Source organism: Panthera leo, chromosome C1, assembly GCF_018350215.1.
Source record: "Panthera leo isolate Ple1 chromosome C1, P.leo_Ple1_pat1.1, whole genome shotgun sequence".
Classification (NCBI taxonomy): Eukaryota; Metazoa; Chordata; class Mammalia; order Carnivora; family Felidae; genus Panthera; species Panthera leo.
Genome location: NC_056686.1, coordinates 44,201,817 through 44,229,733, shown reverse-complemented (window position 1 = coordinate 44,229,733; position 27,917 = coordinate 44,201,817). Strand labels below are relative to the sequence as shown.

Genomic DNA, 27,917 nt, shown 5'->3' with positions numbered 1-27,917 from the left:
AAACCAAAAGTCCAAGTAAGAGGCAAAGGACAGGGCCAGCTGCTGGCCATTGTCCTCAGGGCCTGGCCCAGTGCTGATCTAAGAGCCCCACAGCCCCTCGTGAACACATCTCCCACACTGCTCCCCATACATGTTTCTCTCAGAGGTTCGATGTCCTCTTTTCTGTGTATCCTTCCTAACCTGTGATCTCCTCAGTAATGTAAGGTTGGCCTAGGTGACAGTGAGAAATTACTGTCCATCCCCAAAGTGATTTCTTCTAAACGTGAACAATTATCAGAAGCCTTTGGTTTCCTGCAGACTGCCTGCTAGTTACCTTTTATTGTCATTTGAAACAAATTAATTTGGCAAACCACGTATTTCTGTCTCCGTTTTCTCGGCAAGATGAAGTTGATTAGTGTCCTCGAAGAATTTTTTATCACCAGACACATATAAAAAACATTTACGGGTATCTCTTCTGATCCACATAGCTTTCTTTTCCTGCCATTTAGATATTTGAATTTCAGGACAATGTCTACAAAAAGCTTCCTTGCTACCTACTTTGAGAGAGAGTTATTCTCATGTTTTCCTTGGTAAAAGTTTCAGACTCTTTATCCTCCATTTTTGCTGATCCAAACCTTAGATAAAAATACTCTGGACTCCTAAGTGGGACCTTTCGCTACTTTATCAGGCCAAGAAGATATGTAGCTCTTAACCATAACCATTCCTCCTGTATTCATGGCCTCTTCCTTTAAGTAAACACTTCCCGCTGGATTCCTAGAGCTCTGCCATCAGACCCGATTAACTCAGTTTGAGGAATTGCGGCTCTAATATTTTCATTTCAAATGTTGATTTAGTTTAATGACCAACTCAAGTGGATTATTCACTGTTGGAACTGACTTGCATCTTTTGTTTGTAGGTGTAGTACAGTGAATAGCCGACTGGCAGCCTATGAAGTCCTTGTGATGCTGGCTGATAGTTCCCCGGCAAATCTTCAAATTATCACAAAAGAACTGCTTTCCATGCATCATCAGCCTGACCCTGCTCTCACCAAGGAGTTTGATGTACGTTTCCTAGACCTTGATACACTTGAATTTTTTTTAGGATGCTCAATCAAACGTGTAACTTTAAAGCCTGTGTCTGCATTACCCTAATCCCAAAGAAAGTCAGTAGTATTCTTTTGCTTATCATGTTCCCATACTATAATCAAGCATAATCTACTAAATTACTTCATACCATGGTAATACTGTATTACTCAATGATACCCTTTTTACTAATTAAAGAGAAGACATTTTTAAGTCACTTGATAATTACTCTCGGTAAGAAGTAGCATTGCAGCCTATGTTTTGAGTAACTGCGCGTGGTACAGGGCCAGGCCGCGGAGATACATACTCGAACGTTGGCTCTGTCACAGTGCGGTCTACATTCATTTAAATTCAGCTAAGATTTATGGAGTTTAGAATGCACTAATAGGTGTGTTGGGCTTTTGGAGCTCAAAAATGCAGACAGGATTCCAGCCCTCAAGAAAGTCGGTGTCGACTGGAAGAGACAGACCTGCAGGCAGATAATTTCAATATAATGTGATCGATTGTAAGATCCGGGTCATGTCCTGAAGGCTCTCCTCGCAGAGGGGCACTCTACCACCAGACGGCGGCGTCTTAGAAGGCGTCTTAGAAAGGATGAAGCTGGAAAGAGAACTCCCAACGCTTCACAAGCTGGTGGGAAGGTGATTCCACAATGAGAAGGACGTGGGCGGAGCTGTGGAGCCAAGCAGCGGCTTAGTGTCCATTGGGAACTACAGGAGGGGAGCAGCAGACCAGGAGCCGGAGGACGCTTTGAGCTTTGAGAGCCGCTTTTGTGTTTTCCACGGACCTTGTGGAGTCAGGCCTACCCCTTCGGACAGCTGAGCTGAGTCGTGTGCGGCATACAGGTTAGGCAGGAAAGGAAGGTGTTCTAGACAGAGAAAATCGCACTTGCACAATGAAATGCGAGCGTGTAAATTGGAAACAGTTTTCGTATCAAAACATTTAGTTTACAAAACGTGTGCTTTAGTTGTACATAGTTTATTTGACAGATTTAAATGGAAATTTTATTTTTTTCATAAGTCAGGGATGATTATGTCAGCGTAAGGAAGAAAACATTTTTCTCATGTAAATACTTATTTTTTAGCACTGTTGTGAACGAGTTTTTCTTATCTTGTAACTTTTTAAAAATCTGTGCTTTGGACTCCACAAATACATTACCGTATTGATTAGATCTTAGAAATCACCCTGCTCTACGTGTATGTCAAATGTGAGTGGAAAATATATAATATTTAGCAATTCCTTGAGGTCTAAAAGACCTGCAGGGTTTTGTGGGTTAGTTATAATATGGATGCGGGTACTTAATACATATGCAGAACGGGTGATTCTGGGCATAGCATTAGAACCAAGATTCTGCTTAAGTGGCATTTCAAGGTGTGTCCTATCCATTTCTACTTTGAGAAGTGCCGTGTTCAACTTTATCCAGGAAGACTTTTCTAGATTATTTCTAACCAGAAAAGCATTGTAATGGGATCTGTGTTAGGACAAAGCATCTTTAAGTGAAATGCTAGCATATTTACCTGTTCCTTTAACTGTATGCTGATTAGCAGTGGTTCCACAGAAGAAGCTTACTTCCTTAAAAAGGAAGGGAGGGAATATGAGGCTTCCTTGACCATCCAGATTGGTCAGGAATCTACAGAGTAAACACTGCATAGAACCCTATTCCATTTGTGCAGGGTGCTACCTCAGTTTGTAAGTAGATCTGTTTACTTGCTTGATGTCTCTGTAATCGAGTGGGCTGTGAGCTCCTCGAGACATTATCCCTGGCACGGTGCTGGCACACAGTAGGTTCTTAATAAATATTTGTTGAATGGTAATCAAGTGACAGAATGCGTGACTACTAGATGGGCAAACAAACAAACATGACACGTTAGGTACTTTATGAATGGAAAAGGAGCATTGAGGTATTAGTATTATTAGCATCTGCGGAGGTACTTCCAGAACATAGGTTTTGTTAGCGTGACTCCTAAGCCACTGGATGGATAAATCTGTGGGTATATCTCTTCCCTCTCAGACATCTAGATAAGCATGGTGAAAATGGGCTGCTGACAGATACACTAATTCTCTCTCTACTGTTCCTACTCCTCTCTTTTCTAGTATCTTCCCCCTGTGGATAGCAGGTCCAGCTCAGGGTTTGTGGGGCTGAGGAATGGCGGCGCTACGTGTTACATGAATGCAGTCTTCCAGCAACTGTATATGCAGCCTGGTCTGCCTGAGGTGATTGCTTTCTTCTTTCCTGTTTGGTATGACAGATAAAGCGTGCAGTGGCTGAAAATGGTCCCATATTCATATATTGCAACATATAGGGGTCAGGAGCACTGACCACCACCATGCAGTGAAAAATATAATTTATATATTGCATTTTGGGTTTACTAAAAATCTAGACATCACTAGGGATTCTTTAGTCACTTCTGAAATCCGTGCACATCTGAACACATTGTTTACAGTCGCATGTTTGGGGGTTTTTTAAATTTTTTTTTTTAATGTTTATGTATTTTTGAGAGAGCATGAGCAGGGGAGGGGTAGAGAGAGGGGGGAGACACAGAATCCGAAGCAGTCTCCAGGCTCTGAGCTGTCAACACAGAGCCCGACGCGGGGCTCAAACCCCCAAGCTGTGAGATCATGACCTGAGCTGCAGTCAGACGCTCAACTGAGCCACCCAGGTGCCCCCCCAGTCACATGTTTTTATAAATCTGCTGAGGGAATATGCTGCCTGTTTGACAGCTAGACTTGACCAAATAGGATTTTTGAACTAAGTTACTGTCAAATTCTGTTCTATAACATTACTAATATTTTTAGTATTTTAGAAAAATTTAGGGTTTGTCATCAGTGTTTTGTAAGAGTTCAGTTGACTCTTGAACAACATATAGGGGTCAGGAGCGCTGACCACCCCCCTTGTGCAGTCAAAAATCCACATGTAACTTTTGACTCCCCGCTGATGTTAACCACTAATATTCTGTTGACTGGACAGTTAACACAGATTTTTGTATGTTATATGTATATATGCATAATATAGTGCAATATGTATTACATATTCTTACAGTAGAGTAAGCCAGAGAAGAGAAAATATATTTATAATACAGTACTGTATTTATCACAAAAAAATCCATGTGTAAGTGGGCCCACACAGTTCAAACCCACGCTCAAGGGTCGACGTATAGTAGAAGCTTGTGATATCGCAGTCAGTAGTGTTGAGAATATCTCCGTGTATCATGGCACGTTTAACCTCTCATAGAGATAACTGGTATTCCTCATTCTAGCTTTTCGTAATCCAACAGGCTCAAAGAAATGATTTGTTCATGTTTCCACCAGCTAGGAAGTATGGAGGCTAAACATACTGAGAGTTGTAGCCACGCTCAGACATACGTAGCGCTGTGAAAGCAAGGTGGGAAGTACCTGTGCATATGTCCGTGTTTCCTGTGGAACAGTGAACTACCTCTAGCTTAATGCATTGCGTTTCTTTCCAGTCGTTACTTTCAGTAGATGATGACACAGACAATCCAGACGACAGCGTATTCTACCAGGTGCAGTCTCTCTTTGGGCATTTGATGGAAAGCAAGCTGCAGTATTATGTACCTGAGAACTTCTGGAAGGTATTTCACTCAGTCACTTTAGATAGTTAGATCTAGTGATAATTGTTTCTGTCTTTATTAACTCCAGACTAATCCCGTTGCCAAGAACCAATAGAAGAATGGGCTATACCATTCTTCTTAAGATCGGTATTTGATTTCAGATGATTAGAATATTAAGAAAAGTCATTTATAATTTCTAGGGATTTGCTAATCTTAACAATTTTGAATGTTTCTCATGATTCTTATTCTGATTCTTTGGATATTTGTTTAAATTAATGTTCTAAATATTTTTTTATTCTTTTTTTGTTTAATGTAAATTTTAGTTAGTGAACGTACAGCGCAATATTGGCTTCAGGCGTAGAATTCAGTGGTTTATCTCTTACATTCAACACCCAGTGCTCATCCCAGCAAGTGTCCTCCTTAGTACTCATCACCCATCCAGCCCATCCCCCGCCCACCTCCCTCCATCAACGCTCAGTTTGTTCTCTATCTTTAAGAGTCTCATATGGTTTGTTTCCCTCTCTCCTCTCTCCTCTCCCCACCCCCTTCCCATATGTTTATCTGTTTTGTTTCTTAAATTTTATTTATTTATTTATTTGTTTATTTTTTGAGAGAGAGAAAAAGAGGGAGCAGCATGAGCAGGGGAGGGGCAGAGAGAGAGAGAATCTTAAGTAGGCTCCATTTTCCACGCAGAACCGATTCGGGGCTCTGTCTCACAAACTGTGAGATCATGACCTGAGCTGAAATCAAGAGTCAGATGCTTAACTGACTGAGCCACCCGGGCGACCCTCTTAAATTTTACCTAAGAGTGAAATCATACGCTATTTGTCTTTCTCTGATTGACTTATTTTGCTTAGCATGGTACATTCTAGCTTCATCCACGTCATTACAGATGACAAGATTTCGTTCTTTTTGATGGCTGTATAAATGTATACACACACACACACACAGAGATATATCACCTCTTTATCCATTCATCAGTCACTGTGCTCTTTTGGGCTCTTGCCATAGTTCGGCTATTGTTAATTTTGTTGCTGTGAACATTGGGGTGCATGTGCCCCTTTGAATCTGTATTTTTGTATCATTTGGGCAAATACCTAGTAGTGCAATTCCTGGGTCATAGGGTAGTTCTATTTTTAATTTTTTGAGCAACCTCCATACTGTTCTCCAGAGTAGCTGCACCAGTTTAAATTCCCACCAGCAGTGCAAGAGGTAAAGAACATTACTTTTTAACATTGCTCTACTCTGTTTCGCAGGAGGAGTACCTTGTATTTTCCCCTGTAGTTTGGAAAGTTCTAAGACAGAAACTGTTCTGTGGCCTCAGGTCCCAGCCGGTATGGTTTCCCAGACTTGTTTCGGTTACACAGAAGCCAGGGAAAAGCATAGATAACCAAGCTCATCTCACTTCAGGACAAGTGTCTAATGTCCTATTAGTGAACTTGGTTTTTAGAAGCATTTGAGTGCTCTTTCACATCCGTGTTCTACTCTATTCAGAGATTGCTGCTTTTCCTTTAGTAATATATTCTTGTCTTGCACAGATTTTCAAGATGTGGAACAAAGAACTTTATGTGAGAGAGCAGCAGGATGCATATGAATTCTTCACTAGTCTTATTGATCAGATGGACGAATATCTCAAGGTAGAGAACATCTCACTTTCCCTCTGCCTCCCTCAAACTGTAGTACGAGAGCAGAGTTGCAGGATTTGGGCTGACTGTGAAACCTACAGATCAGAAAGTGGTCATCTGTAACACCCCACCTGTAATTCATTTCCTCTGGGTTTGAACATCAAAACAGACACAGATCACTGAATGATGGACTTCTCTTCTTAATTCCTCCAACACTTGATAGAGAAGTATGTCATTCTTAATCTGTACTCCACAGTAACCATTTGTGTCCACGTGCTCTTCCAGAGGTTGCCTGGCCTCGGGAGTGCTGCCCTCACCAGTGACCTGACGGCCCTGTGCATAGCAGCCCAACTCAGCCAGAGGGGCCAGATTAAAAAGTTATTTGTGGTGATGTTTGAGCCCAAAGCTTCCTGCCCCCACCCAGCGTAACGTGTGACAAACTTCCTAAGTGGTGCTGCCTTCTAGTTATAGGGCGTCCTCCATCACTGCCATTAGCTGTCCCTCTTCTCCTTAGTAGGCATAAGTCAGATGTCCTTTTTCAAATAACTTAGGAATTGATAGCATTTTATCCACAAGGAAGAAAAGATTGTGAAGAGTTGCTACTAACTTGGTTGTTGCGGCGTGGGGAGAAGAGTTCGGAATTGTCACGGAAATGACAAGCTTTTCTTGTCACCAGCTGTGACTGGCCCCTCTCCTCTTCCTTTGCCGGCTGTTCAGGCTCTTCTAATAGCCAGTGGGGCCAATGGGTTATAAGGCTCCTATTCATTCCCAACTTAAACTACCATCATGACTCTTTATTTTAGCTGTTAGTTGAAATCTGTGCTTTAGCTTAGGTCTAAATAAAATTCTATCTAAGTGACCTAGAAATTCTAGGGGCATCAGCTAAAATTCTAACTTTTGATTCCAACAGAAAATGGGGAGAGACCAGATTTTTAAGAATACTTTCCAGGGCATCTATTCTGATCAGAAGATCTGTAAAGACTGTCCTCACAGGTTAGTGAAGTTACCACGGACATCAAAAAATGTCATCATTGTTTTTATTTTTTTTCTCTTAATAGGTAGCATGTTATTCATTAATTTTCATCCGTATTTCACTTGGCTAAAATGACAATATCTGAAAATCTCAGCTGTTAATCTTTTTAATGATTATTTATTTTGAGGGAGAGAGAGAGAGAGAGAGAACCGGGGAGGAGCAGAAAGAGAGGAAGAGAGAATCCCAAGCAGGTTCTGTGCTGTCAGTACCGACCCCGATGTGGGGCTCTAACTCATGAACCAGGAGATCATGACCTGAACTGAAATTAAGAGTCAGACACTTAACCGACTGAGCCACCCAGGCGCCCCAGCTAGTATCTTTTTTAATAGTATTTTTATTCCCTAAGCTACTGTAACAATTTATTGATACATTTTTATTCAGCCAAGTTCTATAATATTCAGGCTCGTGATCATCGCCATGCTTAGTATTAAGTAAATCATGATGCAAGCAGATTTCCTACTCATGTATTTAAGGCAAAGCTTTAAGAATGCTTTAAGTTTCATTTGTAAGTATGTGGATTTCCATAGGAAGTCACAAATCCTCAAACAGGAAAATACGTATTCTCAGGGTTATCCTGATCCAGAAATCAAATTTGGAAGCAATATTTTTATAGTAGAAAAAGGATTCAGTATTAAGGTAAAAACATGGAAATTGCTAATTGGCTACAGTCGTAATGTACATGATCGTTGTCCTTTCTATTTTTATTTTTTAGTTTTTTAACAGTATTTTTTTTTAAGTTTATTGTGAAAGAGAGACGAAGAGAGTATATGTGTGAGTGGGAGAGGGACAGAGAGAATCCCAAGGAGGCTCCACGCTGCCAGTACAGAGCCTGATGGGGGCTCGATCCCACAAACCATGAGATCATGACCTGAGCTGAAGTCGAGTCAGACACTTAACCGACTGAGCCACCCAGGCGCCGCAGTCGTCGTCCTTTTTAAATAGTGCTTCTAGTGTGTTGTGAATCTTGCATTTGTTGACAGACTTGCAATAAACCTATGAAGGTTTATTGAGTTAAGTTTCTTTGGTTTCCATGTCTAAAATTTCTTCGTTGAAATTCCTAATTGTTGAGTGATTTTGAACTGCCAAAAACTGGTATTTGTATTTGGCAGTGTACCTTTAAAAGGATGAGGGATGGCACGTGTTAATTTCACTGATCACGAATGTAGACCTGTGTTCAGTCTCTGCTACTGTGTTGGTGTCAAGATCTTAAATTGTTTAAATTCCATGGTTGATTATGTTCTTTCTGTGATTTGCTAATCAGATACGAGCGTGAGGAAGCTTTCATGGCCCTCAATCTTGGAGTTACTTCTTGTCAGAGCTTGGAAATTTCTTTGGACCAGTTTGTTAGAGGAGAAGTTCTAGAAGGAAGTAATGCATATTACTGCGAAAAGTGTAAAGAAAAGGTATTACACTTGCCTTTTTTGAAAAACAAGATCAATTTGTTACTCATTTAGTTTCTCTTTATGTTTTATGTAGGAACAGTATTAAGCTCCAATTGTTGCTTCCATTAAATTGTGTCTTTCCCTGTTTTCACATGGGCAGGAAAGGCCTGTGAAAATCTGTGACCTTTGTATGACTTTGCTGTTTTCTTTCCTCCATGGAGATAATTGGGTTTTGCTTTTCTTTAGAGAATCACTGTGAAAAGGACCTGCATTAAGTCTTTACCTAGCGTCTTGGTAATTCACCTAATGAGATTTGGATTTGACTGGGAGAGTGGACGCTCCATTAAATATGACGAACAGATAAGGGTAACTTATTTTTTTTTCCCTGAAATTTCTTACAACCATTACCTCACTTTCTTTTCTGCTGTTACTTTTTATATTTTTAACTTTCATCCCCACTGTGAAAGGCTATGGTCTCAGCATTCTGAGGGGTACACAGCCCCTTGTCTTAAGCAACTGCTGCCCATGGACAGGCAGATCCGTAAACAACCCTCCTATCTGGTGATAGAGGGGAGGTAATCCTAGCTAGAACTAGGAAAACATCCCTCTTTTTTGAATCTGACTTAATTGGGTATTGCCGTGGATATTACTCATCAACACTAATGTTGTCCTTTTGCTTTTAAATAGTTTCCCTGGATGCTAAACATGGAGCCCTACACAGTTTCAGGAATGGCTCGCCAGGATTCGTCTTCTGAAGTTGGTGAAAATGGGCGAAGTATGGACCAGGGAGGTGGAGGATCCCCACGAAAAAAAGTTGCCCTCACTGAAAACTATGAACTTGTCGGTGTCATTGTCCACAGTGGGCAGGCACATGCGGGTCACTACTATTCCTTCATTAAGGACCGACGGTAGGGGTCTCACGCGGTCCCTCCCCCTGCCTTCCAGTAGTCCTGCCTCCATCCTGCTTCCTGTCTCTCTCCTCCATTCCCCCTGCCCTCTTCTATCCCTCCTCCACTCCCCCTGCCCTCCTGTGTCTCTCCTCTGCTCTCCCTGCCCTACTTTATCATCCATGCTTATGAGTGTAGTGCAAAGAAGCTTTTGCACTGCTCTTTGGTCATATTTCATATTGGATTTTTAAAACTTAGTATAACAGTTTTTACCTCTTTGGTTTGAAAAGTTGTTTTAGAAATTTAAGCGTTGTCCATTTGAAAATACCCAAATAGAGTCATCTGCTCTATTTGTAGACAGTATATAGAGATAAAGGCTGGGGAGGGGGATGTTGGGTTTCCATCTTATAACATTTGTTTCCCTGTGGGCTTCAGGGGGTGTGGAAAAGGAAAATGGTACAAGTTTAATGACACAGTCATAGAAGAATTTGACCTAAATGATGAGACCCTGGAATACGAATGCTTTGGAGGAGAATATAGACCAAAAGTTTATGATCAAAGTAAGTATTTACAAGTGGATGTTTCACATTAGTTTGTTTGTTTGTTTGTTTTTTAACTTACGGTTTTCTATCAAATTGGAAGCAGTATTCTTTACATAAAAATGTAATTTTATTCTTTTTACATACCACTTTTCAGGCTGTATAGATCCACAAGCTCATAGATAGGCAGAGTGGAAATGTTTAAGCTGCTTACAGAATGTTTTTTAAAATAATTCCTTGCAGCAGCCCTGGGGGGACAGGTGATAGAGGAAGAGGAAGAAATGAATATCAGAGAGAAACTAACGAACACAGAATTTCAGCCTTAAAAATTGCTTCAGAGGAAGTAGTTGTCTGCTAAACTTCTCACATTTCCTTTTTACTTTCAGAGAGGCACGATGAATTAGACAAGACCCCTCGAACGCCTGTTTTTGAAACCGTATTTATTACATAGTGTGGCAGTCCTTCTCTCCACAGCCACTGCCCCCCCAGAAGAAAAACTATGAGGAAAAGGACATCACAGAATCCAATCAGAATTTGCCATGGGGGGGAGGGGGGACATTTTGTAGAGATCTTAGCATTTCTGAAACCTGATTTTGCAATATTTTAGGGGCATTTAAAATTTTCTGCCTGTATTTGGGTCGGAAGGAAATAAGAGAAACAGGTGAAGGAAGTAAGAGGTACAGACTTCTAATTAGAATATAAGTAAGTCACAAGGATGGAAAGTAAGCCTAGGAAATCAAGTCAATAATATTGTCATAAAGCTGTATGGCAACAGATGGTGATATATTTATCTTGGTGAGCATTTCATAGCGTGTATAATTGTCAAAACACTGTGTTGGCTACCTACAACTAACATGTCAACTATGCTTCAATTAAGAATTAAAATGAAAAATTTCTGTGTCAGATTTTGATGCCGTGCCATGGTAGTCCTGTGTCTGATAATAGTAACCTCTAATGGTTAAATCCAGTATTGTTGCCAAAACTTACCTAGATTTGGTTGTTCTATGCAAAAATGGCTAAGTGAGCCAATTATAATCCCATCCTGTGCCACAGAACTTCTTTTTAAATGTTCCTTGCCTTTTTAAATCTAGACTCGCCTAGGAATGTTTATCTTCTTTACCCCATCTTTGTACAGCTTCCTTACGGGTCTTCTGTGTCACCTTCCAAGCAGTATGGTACAAGGACACACACTTTACTTACACTTTGCATTTAAGTTTTGTAAACATTTGCTGGGTTTATGAGCCTTTCTTTTAGATCGTCGAGACAAGAAATCTTCTTTATTCTATTTACAAAGGCTTCTTTCTTCATGTCTTGTTATAAAGCAAACCCGTATACAGATGTTCGCCGAAGATACTGGAATGCCTATATGCTCTTCTACCAAAGGGTCTCTGATCAAAACTCCCCAGTATTACCAAAGAAGAGTCGAGTCAGTGTGGTACGGCAGGAAGCTGAGGATCTCTCTCTGTGAGTTTCTCTTTCACATAGTTTGCTGTGTGATTTCAGTAGGTGGTCGTTGTGTAATCTTTAGTACAGTGTTTAGGATTTACAGGTAACTTGTTAAACAAACTAGAGAGAAATTCTAAAAAGAAAGTGAGTAAATCTCTTTACCCCTTTTCTTATGGCCACCTTTTTATTATTTCCTTGGCAGAAGTTATTTCGTATTTGGAACATGCACGTAGGGGCCCCTGGGTGGATCAGTCAGCTGAGTGTCCAGCTCTGGCTCAGGTCATGATCTCATGGTTCATGAGTTCGAGCCCTGCATCAGGCTCTCTGCTGACAGCACAGAGCCTGTTTCAGATCCTCTGTCCCCCTCTCTCTCCGCTTTCAAAAATAAACAAACTTTCAAAATATTAAAAAAAAAGAAAAAAAAAAGAACATGCATGTAAACTATTTCGTTCTAGAATCGAGATTTTTTTCCAATCTCAGCATTTATCGAATACACTTTATAGTCAAAGTGTGGCACTTTGCCAGCACTGTGGGTTTCTTTTAAGGTCGTCTTGTTTACGAATTTGCGTTTAAATATATTGGATCGGTAAAGTACGCAGTTTATTGTTAAGCCTCGTACCCTGTGTACGTGAGTGTGTCGGGTTGTGTTAAGTGCTAAAACGGCATCCACTTTATACCACACGGTTTTCTGATTCTGTCCTTAGGTCAGCGCCGTCCTCACCGGAAATTTCACCTCAGTCCTCCCCTCGGCCCCATAGGCCTAACAATGACCGGCTCTCTATTCTAACCAAGCTGGTTAAAAAAGGTGAGAAGAAAGGGCTATTTGTGGAGAAAATGCCTGCTCGAATATACCAGGTAAGACCCACGTAAGAAATTCTAAGGGAGAAAAATCACATAAAAGTCCAAACCTGCCCCGTAGGTCCGGAAGTACTCCTGCCGGCCTCCTTATGGACTCGGTTGGACCTTGCGTGCCTCATCCAACCCACCTCATTTCACGAGTCTTTTATAGCAGGTCACAGAGGTGTCCACAGACTCAAGGGGGCCGGCACTGTCACTGGCCTGCTATGCGGCTGGGGGTTTTCACAGATACACAAGTGGGAGGGAGTGGCCGGTAGAGACAAACGCTGCTGAAACTAACTTACCGTCTGGAGAGGAAAAGAAGTTAGGGTTCAGTATCTTTGGGTAAAACTAGTATGACAGTGATAACCACCAATTACTGAATATCTGCTCTGTGCCACGTGCTTTAAACAAATCCTTAATTCTTAAAAACTCTTGTGAAGTAGTAGGTTTTATTCCCATTTTTCAGATGGAAAAACTGAGGTCAGAAAAGGAGAAATGTGAGGCTCCTGGGTGGCTCACTCATTTGAGCGTCTGACTCTTTTTTTTTTTTTTTTAATTTTTTTTTTTTTTTAACGTTTATTTATTTTTGAGACAGACACAGAGCATGAACGGGTGAGGGGCAGAGAGAGGGAGACACAGAATCGGAAGCAGGCTCCAGGCTCTGAGCCTTCAGCCCAGAGCCCGACGCGGGGCTCAAACTCATGGACCGCGAGATCATGACCTGAGCTAAAGTCGGACGCTTAACCAACTGCGCCACCCAGGCGCCCCGAGCGTCTGACTCTTGATTTCAGCTCAGGTCATGATCTCACAGTTCATGACATTGAACCCCGTGTCGGGCTCTGCGCTGACAGCACGGAGCCTGCTCGGGATTCTCTCTCTTCCTCTTTCTCTGTCCCTGTCCTGGCTCACGCACATGTGCTCTCTCACACTTGCTCACTCTCTGTCTCTCTCTCAAAATAAACTTTAAAAACAGAAAGGAGAAATGACCTACCAGTTCACAGAACCAGGATTTAAATTTGGAACTGTCCAACTACCCAGTCCAGGGTTTATACATAAGTAATCCAAAGCTGAGTTAGCCAGAACCAGAGAATTTAAGAAAATTGTGGAGCGTTTCATTAAGAGAGAAAGATTTAAGCCATCTGATACAAGGAAAACGTGAATTTGGTTGTGCTTGGGAGAGCTCTGTGTGTCCCTTCCAACCCCAAATAACTGGTTTGACTTCACTTGTCCCTTGGTGGTTTTCCTAAATTTCCCAGAAGTATTTGGTTTGATGAATAATAATTCACCTTCTTACAGCTTCTTATATTTAAAGGAAGATTTTCCTCTCTCCCTGTTTAAAATTTCAAAGCTCTAGAGAAGGGTTTTTGTGAACCTTTTCTAACTTAATGTAAAATCCTTTCTACCTAATGTGTCATTAAAAATCTTCCACGTGCTGAATATTTTGCCCTGTGTCTTAAAAATAATTACTGATTTTCTTTTGTAGATGGTGAGAGATGAAAACCTCAAGTTTATGAAGAATAGAGATGTATACAGTAGTGATTATTTCAGTTTTGTTTTGTCTTTAGCGTCACTGAATGCCGTAAGTACTAGTTGGCTTGTTAGTAAAGGACTAAGAAAGCAGAGTGAAAGCTGTCAGCTCAGGCGTTCAGTGACAGCCCTCGGTTGTTAGCATTCAGCTTGGATGCCCAGAACGTTCCCGCAAATAATGTCACTCACTGGGTGATATTAAAATACTGGCAGTGCTCAGAACATACACTGCGGATTGTGAATGGGTGCGGGTGTCCACATACTGGCTTTTTAAAGTGCTTTTTAATTTTATAAAGAATCTCTGAGAATAGCCATGAGGCGAGGTCAGTGAATATTGGGCTTGGTGGAGATTAATTTGTCCTCATTTGTCATCAGACATCTTCAGACTCAAGATGAACTTCCAAGTACTTCTTTTTCTTGAGTACCATGATTATGATTTGCCAATAAGGGAGAAACTTTCTTAGGCTGTTGACAGTGTTTAACATCCTGTGGTCTAAAGGCTCTATTTTGAGAGGGCTTCATAAAAAAATGAAGAGGATGTCTTTTCTTAACCTTTTTAAAAATTTAAATGGAACGTTTTTTCTATAACAAGCTGACTAGATTTTTCTTATTAGTGTTTAACTTTATTATAAGTCATTCAATTCATAACATGTAATAATCTATAAAACACCTTTGAAAAATGCTGTGTTTTTTCACTCTCTCTCAGACTAAATTAAAGCATCCATATTATCCTTGCATGGCAAAGGTGAGCTTACAGCTTGCAATTCAGTTCCTTTTTCAAACTTATCTACGGACAAAGAAAAAACTCAGGTAAGAAATGATATGTTTTGATAGTCTGTTGTGACAGAAGGCACTGATTAATTCAATTAAAATTGAATTTATAAATTCAAAGCATTGTGAAGGCACCTACCTAATATATTCAGATGACTAAGACATGGTTCCTATCTTTAAGGAATTTCTAATCTCATAGGAAGGATAAATCAGAAGAAGCAAGGCATAAATGCTGTACGTCTTTGGGAACTGGACAAAGTCCTATCCAAATATGGGGATTGGGTAGGTGTTAAAGACATTGGCGTTCTCAGAGAATTTTGAAAGGCAAAAACAAACAGAGGGAATAATCTAGGTGAAAGGGGAAAACCTGAGTAACGGATAAGACTTGCCTGAAGAACTATGAATGACTAGTGTTGTGCTCATACATGTAAGGACTCACTGGAAGTGAGGTCACCTGTGGGCTTTGAAGGAGCCCGTCAAGTGTCGTTGAGTGCCACAGAGGGGAGCTGGGCCTTTGTTCACTGGGAAACCATGAAGGGTTTTTGAACAGGGGGCAGTATGCACAGAGGCACGCTAGATTTGGACGGCATATTGTCCACCGTTGGTTTTTATCTTCAGCACCTGGAAGGTGCCCGACACATGGTAGGTGCTGGGTGAAGAGCTGTCTGTGGATAAATGGGTGAGAGGCGAAGAGTAAGTTACCCACTGGCCGGAGGAGGTACCCGGAGCAGGGAGGGACTCGGGTGAGGAAGGCAGCTACAGTCGGAAGACCGGGACAGTTCTGTCCTCTCTCGCCAGTCCCGTGCACTTCTCCCACGTATGGGCAGGTTTTTTAGAAAGACTCTGCAATCAAAAAACACTGGAGAAGAAACAGATATAATGGCAACTTCATTTTCATGCGTAATTAAGATATATTAAATGATACTGATCTTTATTCTTCAATTGGAAAAGAAGGACGACTATGTTCCTTTCTTTTAATGTCTGGCATAGGACTAACTAAGGAATCGCATTACTTTTGTTTGTGAAGTTGGCTTGAGCTGTTGGTACATCGGAGACTGTTTCCATTTTGCTTATATTTACCATTTTGGGGCTTGAGAGAGTGGAGGGGTGTTACGTGAGGTCATGGGCAATTTAGTCATTATACCTCATTGTCTGCCCAAATGTTTTTCTTCCATAAAGCAGGATATTAATAATTATAGCAATGAAGTATAAAAATGTTGATGTAATAACCTATTTTGAAGGTGGGCATTTTGTGAATGTCAATCGAAGCAAAACAAAATGCTGCAGGGCAGACGTTTTTCCCAATTAAAACTGTTTGAAGAAGATGAAAAGATAAAAGTTAAACTCTAAGACTTAAGCTTCTTTACACATTTTTGTAGGGAGGAGGGACAGGGATAGGCGAATCACATCACAAATACCAAAAGATGCAAAGCACTGGCTTCTGGGGTGCATGAAGCCATGTTAGTCAGCGGTCATTGGGTATTCAACTTACCCTCTACCCAACCTCCCCCAAAAATAGGTTAACTAAAACCAAGGTGACACTCCGCGGGGTTATTTGCGGGGGTCTGTCTTACATCTCTGTCTTTGCTTTTTTTAAAGGGTTGATACTGAAGAATGGATTGCCACTATTGAAGCATTACTTTCCAAAAGTTTTGATGCTTGTCAGTGGCTCGTTGAATATTTTATTAGTTCTGAAGGACGAGAATTAATAAAGTAAGTGTCAAGATCTTTTAATTAATTAAAAGAAATCTGTGTCTCTTCTAGTGATTTAGAGCTGCAATTTCTTGTGACTATTTTTATTTCTACTTGAAATTACTTTTCCGACTGGAGTCAGTTTTGGACTTTTTTTCCCTAGAAGCATGAGGAACTGTTCAGGTCACTCTAAAATCATTCTTTCGTAAAACTGTCTCTGATGGACTAGACTCAGACGAGTGTTCCGTGAGCACAAGGAAAGCATGTGTGCACATAGCCACACGGTCACAGGCAAGCATGGCCTGAACTCCTGCTGTGGCTCAGGAGATTCCAGAATATGCATCCCCTCCCTCAGGGACTCACAGTCTGGTGGCAAGGTGGAGAGGTCAGCAATGCCCGGTTACTGCATAGCATTACCACAGTATTAGACATCTAGCTATGTTTGGATTCTACTATTTTTCAAAAACTTACTACTAGTATAATACCTATGGTAGTACATTTACCTACATACCTGTAATAAAAAATAATTAGCTTTTTCTGGTGAAAAGTCTAGATGCTCCAGTCACTGTGGATGTTTAGCCTGTACTCCCAGTCATCCTTGGGCCAGTTTCTCTTGTCCTTGGGGGGTGCAGTACTTACGCACAGGCTCTGTGATCTCAGTGTCCCTTGTCCCCAGTGGGCCCCTCCTTCATCTCCTCACCCCTCATGCCTGCCATGCTAGCACACCCCACCTCCAGCTAAGGACCTTGCCTCGGACTTCACTGAGAATATACGAGTCACAAATGAGCAGGCCTCTATCCCCAGCACGTCGGAGCCTGTTCTCGTCATCTTTTCTCCTGTTACTGTGGGGGAGTGTCCTGTCTCCTCTCAAAATGAACGTCTACATGAGCAAACCCTTTATCGGCTCTTACTCCTGCACCTTTACCTTCTAGAATTTTCTACAGAGTACTTCTGTCAGCATGCGGATATGCTCTGGTATCTCTCAGCTCGAACAGACAACAGAGAATTCAGAAATACAAGCTCGTTTCACGGGGAGCTCACAGTCTGGTGGCGTGTTAGCTGACCGAAACTCTTGATCCCATATTCCTTTCATCTCTAGGTCTGAGCTCCAGACACTCATTTGCCTACTTGATGTCTCCACTTCTTTCTCAAATCTACCTCATACAGCAACAAAAGTGGTTTTTTGAAACAAACTGGATCACATTACTTCTGTGCTTGAAAATTCTTCAGTGGATCCCTGTCAGACGCCTAATAAAATCCACAGCCTTTACATAACCCACAAGGCCTTGCATATGGTCTCACTTCAGTTTCCTCACACGGGTTTGTTGATTCCTTCGACATGCTCTGCTTACTTTCCTGCCTAAAGACCCTTGTACCTTTATTGCCTCTATCTGGGATGTTCCCCCATCCAGTCCTGCATCTCACCCTTGAGATGTCAGAGAAGCCGTTCCCTTCGGATGACCCTATCTAAAGCCAGTATACGATTGCTCTGCTCTGCTGTTGTACCTGTCTCCTCACTAAACCCTGGCTTCTTGAGGGCAGGAGTTAAGCGTGTTTGGTTCCCTACCGTACACAAAGAGCCTGGCACATAGTAAGCACTCCGTTGTTTGTGGGTGCGTGCGTGCGTGTATGCATCCGCGCACATAACACACGGAGAGACAGCAAGTAACCATTCATGTGAAGTGTTATGTGTGCCTGGCCCTCTGGAGTTTGCACTGAGATGAACTTTCCCGTTTGTCCAGTGTAATTCCAAAGTCTCTTCCCAATAGTAAGAAGCTGAATATCCTAGAATCATCACATATTTGGAAGGAACATTGCAAATATTTAGTTTATTCCCTTATATCCAACCAGGCTTGCTTTGAAATATCTCCGGAGGAATTTGGTGACTCCTCTGGGAGGATGTGTGGTTTGTTAGTGTTCCTCACGGTCAAGAATCCCAGTGAATTACCTAATCTGAATTCTTCCTGAGAGAGTTTATTATATTTTTGTCTCTTTATCGCTGTCAATTTGTCACTGTCAGTTGCTGAATTTACATTTTGTAATTTTATAATTCTTTAGAATTCTTAAGATAACCTAGGTTGCCACTGTTATAACTAAAATAACTGTCCGTGTGAAGGGCTGCCGTCTCTTAGGTCAGAGCTTCTCAGTGCTGTGCTTTATTTTTTAGGCAATGGTCAAATGTCACTATAATTGTAAAAATCTGAAGCTGTGGTAAACATTGCTAGAAAATCGAGCTCTATTAAAAATTGATCTAAATTAAAACTACTAAACGAAGAGTATTTTACATCTTCTAAAAAGGTTTTGTTGTGGACGCACTTAAACATACAGAAAGTAGCCACAGTGAGAGCCCTGTCCTGTGCCACTTCCCGGGCCCGGTTCCCAGCACTTTGCCCATCTCGTTGCCCACCCTGTTGCCCACCACTCACTCACAGGCCTGCTTTTTTTCCGCAAGTGTTTTAAAGTCAGTCTCAGACATCATATAATTTCACTATAAATTTTTCAGCATGTGTCTCTAAAAGGTAGTTTTTTAAAAAAAAATAAGCACTTTACCATTATCACACTAAACAAAAACACTTCTTTTTTTTTTTTTAAACATTTATTTATTATTGAGAGACAGAGAGAGACAGAGCACGAGCAGGGGAGGGGCAGAGAGAGAGGGAGACACAGAATCCGAAACAGGCTCCAGGCTCCAGGCTCCAGGCTCTGAGCTGTCGGCACAGAGCCCGATGCGAGGCTCGAACTCACGGACCGTGAGATCATGACCTGAGCCGAAATCCAATGCTTAACCAACTGAGCCACCCAGGCGCCCTCAAAAATACTTCTCTTATATCCTCCTAAATCCAGTCCATATTCAGATTTCCACAGGCATCTCAAAAAGGTTTACTCTTCCACTGAGTTTATACAAATCAGGATCCACACAAGCTCCACACGCTGTTAGTTTATACATCTGTTAAGACTCTTTTAATCTATAATTGTTCTTTTTCCCCCACCACCTCCTTTTTTGTCATGCCATCTTTTTGAGGGGCACACTGGCCATTTGCCCTATAGAAGTCCCCACATTCTGGATTCGTCTGCATTCTCATAGGGCCTCCTCGTGTCTACGATAGGAAACGTGGAGTGACCTCTGAAGACAGGCTTTCCAGAAGAATTACACCCGAATCTGACAAAGCCTCTAGAGCTGAACATTATAGGCACACTTGTTATCTCTAACTTTCTTGTGGCTGCCACTTAAAGTCTTAGTGCATTTGGAACACAGCCTTTTCAGTCTGGTGCACATTAGGTAGCTCCTGGGCAGCTAGCAGTTACGGGGAATAAGCAGCAGAGTGACCATAGAGAGCTCTGCTCTGATCTCTCTCTGGGGAAAAGAAGGCAGGCTCTCCATATACCCCTGAAAGGGGAGGAAGGAAATACCAGTGCTGCACGCAAACAGGGACCAGAGCAGCGTTCTGCTGGCACCTGGAGGACGTGGTCATCAACATTCGGCTGTATTTAAACCTCTCATGTGGAATAATGCGGACTTTCTGTTAAGAAATATTAGAAAAGACGGGGCGCCTGGGTGGCTCAGTCAGTTAAACGTCTGGCTGCGGCTCAGGTCACGATCTCACGGTCCGTGAGTTCGAGCCCCGCGTCGGGCTCTGTGCCGACAGCTCAGAGCCCGGAACCTGTTTCAGATTCTGTGTCTCCCTTTTTCTCTCCTCCCCCGCTCATGCTCTGTCTGTCTCTTCTCAAAAAAATAAATAAATGTTAAAAAATAAAAATAAATGTTAGAAAAGATAGACGGGTTTTCACTTTGCTGATTACAGAATGAGTTGTCACACGGGAGTGCGTGTATGAAGCAGAACACAAAGCGTGGCTGGAGAAGCACAATCCAGGGCATTCCCACCCCCCTCAGCCCCGAGAGCAGCACCCCTGCCTCTGAGGCCACCGTACCACCATTCCACGCGTGTAAAGGATTGAATTAGGTTGTGTACTTGCGGGGCACGGTGCAGTAGCTGACCGTACCACCAAGAGTGCTGAGACGGCGAGGCGTGTAACAGACCTTGACTGCTGCGGTCATCACCTCCATCCGCATCACGGAGGGAGAAAGGAGGGAAGCACCACCGCTTGTTTAGGGGTCGGGTAATAAGGCTTGGGGAGAAGAGAGGAAAGGAAAGAGATAGAAATCCTGACATACGGGTGGAGGAGGAGGGGCGGTCTTGACTGTGAACTTTATTACGTTACTCTGAGAAATTCAAGGGATGCCCCTGGGAGAACCCCTTAGCCAACAGAATTTATAAAATTTTAGGTCCTTCGCTTTCGTATCTCTTTATGTCCATTTATCTTGTTATGCTGTTACATTTATACAAATACTCATTTCAGGAGAAGTGGGGAAGAAGGGGGAAAATCTACTTTCAGCGCCCAGGGGTCTGGTTTTCCTGTTTGGCCGCCTTCCTCCTGCACAGTGGCCTGAGACAGTGTCCCAAAGCTCTCAGGAGCCTTGACCCGAGAGCTTGGAGGGATTTTTTTTCTTGCACAGTAGGTGGGCCAGGTGTTGGGAAGGTTAAGTTATAGAAGTTCCTTCTGCCTTCTCAGCACGCACCTTTTCTCTGTGTGTTTTAGGATTTTCTTGCTGGAGTGCAGTGTGCGAGAAGTACGAGTTGCCGTGGCCACCGTTCTGGAGAAAACCCTAGACAGTGCCTTGTTTTATCAGGATAAGGTCGGTCTCATTTCTTAAACGTTACATCTACATTCTGTCTCTACCAAGTGTCTTAAATTGCACGTAACAAGAAAGAGAGCCCAGGGTTGGAGTCTGGTAATTCTGCCTTAGAGAATGCACCTCCCACAGTCTGCCTTTCTGGTAAATGCCAGGGTAGAAGGCACACTGTCCTTGCCTCCTCGTACCCCAGAAGTCAGGATAGGCTAGGAATTTGGGTCTGCTCTGGTCTGCTTCAGGCTTTTCTCTCTAGAGCACTCCTTTTTCAGAGTCTTCGCTCAAGACTCTGTTCAGTTTCACTGAACTGAGACTAACCTGAGTCTTGAGACTCTAGTCTAGACCCACAGACATTTTGAGCCGCACTTGGCTTTGTCTCTTTCCTAACAAGCTGTTTCCATGATCCAAACCTGCGGTTGGCGGCCAAAGCAAATAGTGCCGTCCGTCTAGGAAGGAGCAGCAGCCAAGATGGTTTCTTCATTGGTCTCCATTACTCCTAATCTTTGCTCCTGTTCTTCTGGATTTCTTCTTCCTGATTCTGTTTCTGCAACATATTTTCTGGTTCACAGTTCCACACGTGCTAAACTAAACCGTGGTATTTATGACTGTCCTCAAATTTCAGATATCCCCCTAAGTTTTAAGTCTTAGGGAAATAAATGACATATACTGTAAGTCTGATTATTATTCAATCTGTTATTAAGTCCTAGCAAATATAGCACTTCTTCCCAAGTTTGCTGTTTCAAACAGCTGACACCACATGGAAAACTTTGAAAAATGTTGTTTTCAGATCCGATTGGCTCCTTATAGACATTGGCTGGAGGCAATGTGTCTCAATGAACTAAATGCAAATTCTAAGAGTTGCTGCTTCAGATTCAGACGTTGGCTTTGCTGTTCCACCTTGAGCAAGTCCTTTTGTTTTTATTGTTTTTATTTAAAAAAATTTTTTTTGAGTTTATTTTGAGGGAAAGAGAGAGTGCAAGTGGGGAAGGGGCAGAGAGAGAGAGAGAGAAAGAGAGAGAGAATCCCAAACAGGCTGTACAGTGTCAGCTCGGAGCCCGATGTGGGGCTCGAACCCACAAACCACGAAATCATGAGCTGAGCTGAAGTCAGACACTTAACCGACTGAGCCACCCAGGTGCCCCCCAAGTCCTTGAAGAAAGATGCTAATCCAGTTACAGTACTTAGCTTCTTCAACATTGCCTGACCCAAAGTTCACCATAAGACAACCTAAGGAGCTTTGCTCAGCCCAGAGTGAACAACGAGGTCAAATAGGCCCTTTATGGAAGCCCTAGAAGAAGACCATGGCTCAATTCCAGGAATTCCAAGGAAGCTAAGGTTTACTCTAAGGCACTGGTTTTCAGTCAGCTTAAACAGCAGGACCATTTTTCAGACCTCACCTTACCTGGATGCAGAGTATGTAAACATCAGTCATTGGGAGCTGCTTAGGACAGTTCGAATACCATTGCTCTGAAATACCCTCACGGAGCTCTTCTACGATACTTAATGTAAGGGCCTTCTCGCTGTCCTCCTTCCTCCCGTGTACCAACCCAAACAGAGGATAAACGCAAAATTAGTGCAGTCTCCCTCCAGATGGGGTCAGGCTATGGCGTAGTAAGTAGTCCACCAACCTCTAGAGGCAGGACTACAGGTGGTAGAGAGGGAAGGGAGTGGTGGAGGACGTAAGCACGGAAGCCATTGCCTCAGTGAATTCTGTTTGACACCCAGCTGATGTATTTTATGCGTATTTCCCCCCCATAACGGAAATGGTGCCTCTGGCCACCCACCTTATATTGTAAAGTACTTTGAAAACGAAGTGCTATATCAATGGTAGGTTTTACTGTATTTATGACGAGTGTGACAGGATGGGTGGGAATATTTCAGAAGCCTGTGAACACCATCTTCAGGGGAGATGAGCTAACAGGAGTAGTGAGCTGGTCTTAATTCTCCAGTCACAGATGGATTTCTAGGGACTCGTCCAAAACCAGTTGGGGTGGGAGGGAAAGAAGAAGCAATGTGATTACCAAAATGGTTTCTAAACAAATAAAATGTTTTTCAAAGCTTTCCATGAGGCGTCCGCGGGCTCTCAAGTAAGTTCACAGTTGAGTTGATATTACCGTTGTCATTCTGTCAGGCTGTTGCTCTCCATTTGCTCCATTGGCTTGATTTCTGGCCCCTATGCCTGTGTCTGTGTTTTTTATTCTTTGCATCTGTGATTATGTGAAGATGTAGCATAGTGGAGGGAGGGATTCAGAAATGTTTCCTCTTAAACCTCCCCTCCCCACTTCTCTTTTAAGAGACAGAGAGAAATTGGCTCTGCAAAAAATGTGACCATTAGGCCAATGAGTCCTGCCCTTGAATCTTCAATGGAGAAAACAAGACTAGGCTTTCCTCTTAATTGTTTCTACAGCACCAGTCTTTCCCTGGAGGATAAAAGTGATGATCCGTTTTTGCTCTCCAAAGCATAAATCCATCTGAATCTGAGACTGGATTGTATCAATCAGACTTCCTTTTGTTCTTGCGGTGATTTACTTCAGATTAATTCCGTTACAAACGTCTGTCTTCTATTCTTTTTCTTTACGTGATTTCATCTTTCCTCAACCAGTTAAAAAGCCTTCATCAGTTACTGGAGGTCCTACTTGCTCTGTTGGATAAGGATGTCCCAGAAAACTGTAAAAACTGTGCTCAGTACTTTTTCCTATTCAACACTTTTGTACAAAAGGTAAGTGATTTTTTTTTTCTTCTAATATCTTTTCCTTATATCGCAGATTTTTAGTCTCAAGGAACTTTTTATACATGGGAAAAATTTAAACGGGTCAATATTGGATCTAAATGTAGGGTTTTATGAGCGTTGCTTCTTAAAAATCTTTATTTGTGGATTCTGTTACTTGCCAGAATTCTGATACAGGTAGATACAGTTACTCGTTGATAGCAGGGGGTCTGCATGAAAACTAGTGCCTCCTCGCATGTCTGGCAGCCATTGTGAAGCAACGTGAAGTTGTTGAAACTCAGGAGGTTTTTAAATTACATTTTTAACCATATTTTCTGTATGTAAATCATAGCATTTAAAAACTTACTGACCCCTGGGGCGCCTGGGTGGCTCAGTCGGTTAAGCGTCCGACCTCGGCTCAGCTCTTGATCTCACGGTTCGTGAGTTCGAGCCCCACGTTGGGCCCTGTGCTGACAGATCGGAGCCTGGAGCCGGCTTCGGATTCTGTGTCTCTGTCTCTCTTTGCGCCTCCCCTGCTCATGCTCTGTCTCTCTCTCAAAAATAAGTAAATGTTAAAAAAAAAAACAAAAACCTCACTGACCCCTTAAAACGTCTCGTTTAACTGTGTTTTTAATACAGATTTTTATCTGGAGAGATGTATAACTTGTCATTCTTAATATCTTGTGACAGCAAGGTATTCGGGCTGGCGATCTTCTTCTGAGGCACTCAGCTCTGCGACACATGACCAGCTTTCTCCTCGGGGCCAACCGGCAAAACAATCAGGTAACGCCCTCTACTTTGTGGCCCAGTGCGATGGCCATGGTTTTGTCACCACGTTGTCTCCCTTTGTAGGTGATGAATATATTTCATTTCATAAGAGTCCAGATACTAGCACTATGAAGCCCTTAAAATTCTTCGGAGTTCACTTGTTTTTACGGCCTCCTCAAAGATAATAGTCTCCTCATAGATAATTAGTCTGATAATAACTCATGGAGATGACTAGAATATCCGTTAAAAAGTGTCCTAGGAGGAAAGATGGGCTCTGCCTGGGGGTTTCAAAAGCCTTTAAGAAATAGTGGCATTGGGACCTCCCCTTGCCACCTGGGACTGTGAGCAAGGCCGTTCTGGTGGAGGTTGTAAGTGGGGTGCTGGTCACAAGGGCAGAGTTCAAACGGGAAGTTGAACGGTGATGCACTGAGTGATGCTGTGGATATAATGCTCACGGACAATGAAAGGGAAGTTGCGATAAGTCAGGCTAGTTACAGCAAAAGAGGACTCTCCTGGGGCACCTGGGTAGCTCAGTCGGTTGAGTGTCCAACTCTGGCTCAGGTCATGAGCTCTCAGTCCGTGAGTTCAAGCCCCGCGTCGGGCTCCGTGCTGACGGCTCGGAGCCTGGAGCCTGCTTTGGATTCTGTGTCTCGCTCTGTGTTCCTCCCCCACTCCCACTCTGTTTCTCAAAAATGAATAAATACTAAAAAAAAAATTAAAAAAAAAAAAAAGAGGACTCTTCTGTGTGGAGTTTCTATATTGCTGTGTTTCTCCCATTATTGTATTTCTTCTGTTTGATAGACTTAACTGTGAAACATGTGAATGTGCACTCAGGATGAACACTAGTTACGGAATGTTTATTACGTGCCAGGCACGCTAGTTACCTTACACACTATACCTCGGATACGGGTCAGTAAAATAAGCATTCCCCTCCCCGCCGCATTCTCAAGCAAGAATCAAAGCTCAGAGAACGTCAGCGAGTCATGTCAGGCCACAGAGCTAAAGCGTTGTGGAACAGAGATTCAGACCCAGCTCTGCTTTCCCTGCTGTGTAACGCATCACGCAGGAGCGCCTTCCTTTCTCTGTGAGAGGACACAGACTTGCGGGCCAAGCCTCCTCTCGGCCGCCCGTTGTGCCGCCAGTTGCGCTCTCCAGTATCAAAACCGAGTGCTGCCTCCACGGCGTGTTCCGTGGGTTGATACCATGTTGAAATTTACAGTGGCTTGTTTTACTTCGCGCTGTATCCTCTCAGACTCCACTGACCCTGACAATTAATTGATACTGACTGTGATTTAAATAAGATTTAATTTAATTAATAGTGTTACAGAATTCGTATTGTTTTGCTTCTATGGAGCACATATAATATTGAAAACGTTTTCTTTTTCTGGTTTTCATTTCTGTATATATATATTTTTTTAATCTCCATCCAAGTGCGTTAGCATATAGTGCAATAATGATTTCAGGAGTAGATTCCAGTGCCTCATCCCTCACGTATGACTCCCAGTGCTCATCCCAGGGTCTTCCTTCAGGCCCTTACCCATTTAGCCCATCCCCCCACCCCCAGCCCCTCCAGGAAAACATTTTCACTTTTAGTGTTTCATGTGACCCACACAACCACGAAGCGGACGGGTATGTTGTCTCTGCTGTTCCACAAAGAGGCCAGGTGCCGTTACGGCAGAGAACTTGCCCCCGTCCAGCAAGCGCGGTGAATGGCACAGGAGGGCCATGGCTCCGGCTCTCCAGCCTCCCGGGTTTTCCCCATCAAACTCAGGTATAGGAAAATTACCCAGCACTCGAGAAGCATGCAATACCTGACTTCACGACGTAAATGGAACTGTTTCAGAGCACAATATGTCTACAGGAAAAAGAAATACAGGCTGGCTTAAAACCCATAACTTTCTTTATGCTTTGACTTCTGTCAGACATGGAGAAAGACTTGTGGTTCAAAACATCATGAACCAGCCTGTCCTTTCCCTTCTTTTTCATGGTACTTCTAACCCACACAGTGACGCTCAGTCTGTTTTCACTGTCGACAGATACGTCGGTGGAGTTCAGCACAAGCACGAGAATTTGGGAATCTTCACAATATAGTGGCGTTACTTGTTTTGCATTCAGATGTCTCTTCCCAAAGGAACGTTGGTGAGCTTTCATATATCCTTGATACAGCAGAAGAAAGAAGGCAGAGTGAATTTGTCAGTAATGCACAGAGACTAATAATGTTATCAATTAAGTGAATATTATTCTCGTTTGGCTATTTGATACTTGAGGAACACTTAAGTTTTTTTGTCTTAATGCATGTTAAATTTCACCTTATTAGTTTGTCACAAGAGAAAGTCGGTCATTTATTTGGTGGGGAGGGGTATACAAATATTTTTTAAAAATACTCTAGGATTAGAGGCTAATGCAGAGTTCACTCATTACATTCATTACTATAATTGGCCCAGCTAATCTAGTGGGGAAAATAGCCAAGTGTGGGTTGCAGTCTCCTAGCTGTGTGAACTTGACCTTTCTGATCCTAGATACAAAACGGAAATATTAAAAGCATAACTCCCAGGTATAACGAGGATTAATGAGATAAAATGTTAAAGTACTTTGTAAAACTGAAGACGATTCAGACGTGAATTATGTCATGGACATGTGTTTGGATATAAGAGGCAATAGCTGGTACCTTTCCCGCTTTGTCCCCCAGAACCACTAGTCTGTCCTCATTTAGCGCAGCTGAGACACAAGTCGCCTCTGTGCTTAATCCAGTATCCTAAGTTGTGTGTGCACCACATTTTTATACCGTGCCCGGGCCTTGTCAGGACAGCACCAACAGCAGTGACAATAGTAATACAAGAGGGCAGCTGGAAAGTATTCAGTGTTTTCTGTGTGCTGTGTGCTCTGTGTGTGTGAAATCCCCTCAGCAAACCTGTGAGGGATAGTCCCCTTCCACAGACGGGGAACCAGAGCACGGGCAGGCCTCGGAGCTTACACAGGCCTCAGCTGGGAAGTGGCACAGGGGTGGGTATGTGAGCGCAAGCCTCTGATCACCAGCAGGTGTAGTAGGCGTCCCTGTCATCTGACCAGGAAGATCTGATAGAAGTCCCGGGCATCACTCTGATCTGGAAATGCTTCCTGACTCCGGAGGACCACTGGGGAGCGCTCAGATGGTTGTGGGGTAGTTTGTTTTCTTTACTCTGACTCATACACCTAAAAAGACAAGGCTACCTAATCTGTGAGCTCAGACAGGTTTGTAAAAGAAAGTCAGAGTGTGAGTCCTTGTTTTCTAGCACGTGGGGCAACTCACCCCTTCCATGTGGGGTGATTCTGCTTCACATCGATGGTGTTGGCCATTATTAGAGGGCACTTGTTTGAGCAACTAATGTCTCGTCCAGTGT

At 42.7% G+C, this 27,917-nt stretch overlaps 1 protein-coding gene across 1 annotated transcript in view; it reads left to right on the top strand.

Annotated features, from left to right (window-relative positions):
* Positions 1-27,917, top strand: part of USP24 (ubiquitin specific peptidase 24) — a 140,593-nt gene that overhangs the window by 97,252 nt on the left and 15,424 nt on the right. The window contains exons 42-59 of the mRNA XM_042951574.1: positions 896-1,040; positions 3,156-3,275; positions 4,526-4,651; positions 6,169-6,267; positions 7,166-7,248; positions 8,550-8,691; positions 8,917-9,036; positions 9,358-9,578; positions 9,993-10,117; positions 11,419-11,560; positions 12,247-12,397; positions 13,866-13,961; positions 14,616-14,719; positions 16,280-16,393; positions 20,972-21,068; positions 23,665-23,781; positions 24,460-24,552; positions 26,574-26,676. Coding sequence (XP_042807508.1) covers positions 896-1,040; positions 3,156-3,275; positions 4,526-4,651; positions 6,169-6,267; positions 7,166-7,248; positions 8,550-8,691; positions 8,917-9,036; positions 9,358-9,578; positions 9,993-10,117; positions 11,419-11,560; positions 12,247-12,397; positions 13,866-13,961; positions 14,616-14,719; positions 16,280-16,393; positions 20,972-21,068; positions 23,665-23,781; positions 24,460-24,552; positions 26,574-26,676 — 2,198 coding nt within the window. The remainder of the gene's footprint in view (positions 1-895; positions 1,041-3,155; positions 3,276-4,525; positions 4,652-6,168; positions 6,268-7,165; positions 7,249-8,549; positions 8,692-8,916; positions 9,037-9,357; positions 9,579-9,992; positions 10,118-11,418; positions 11,561-12,246; positions 12,398-13,865; positions 13,962-14,615; positions 14,720-16,279; positions 16,394-20,971; positions 21,069-23,664; positions 23,782-24,459; positions 24,553-26,573; positions 26,677-27,917) is intronic.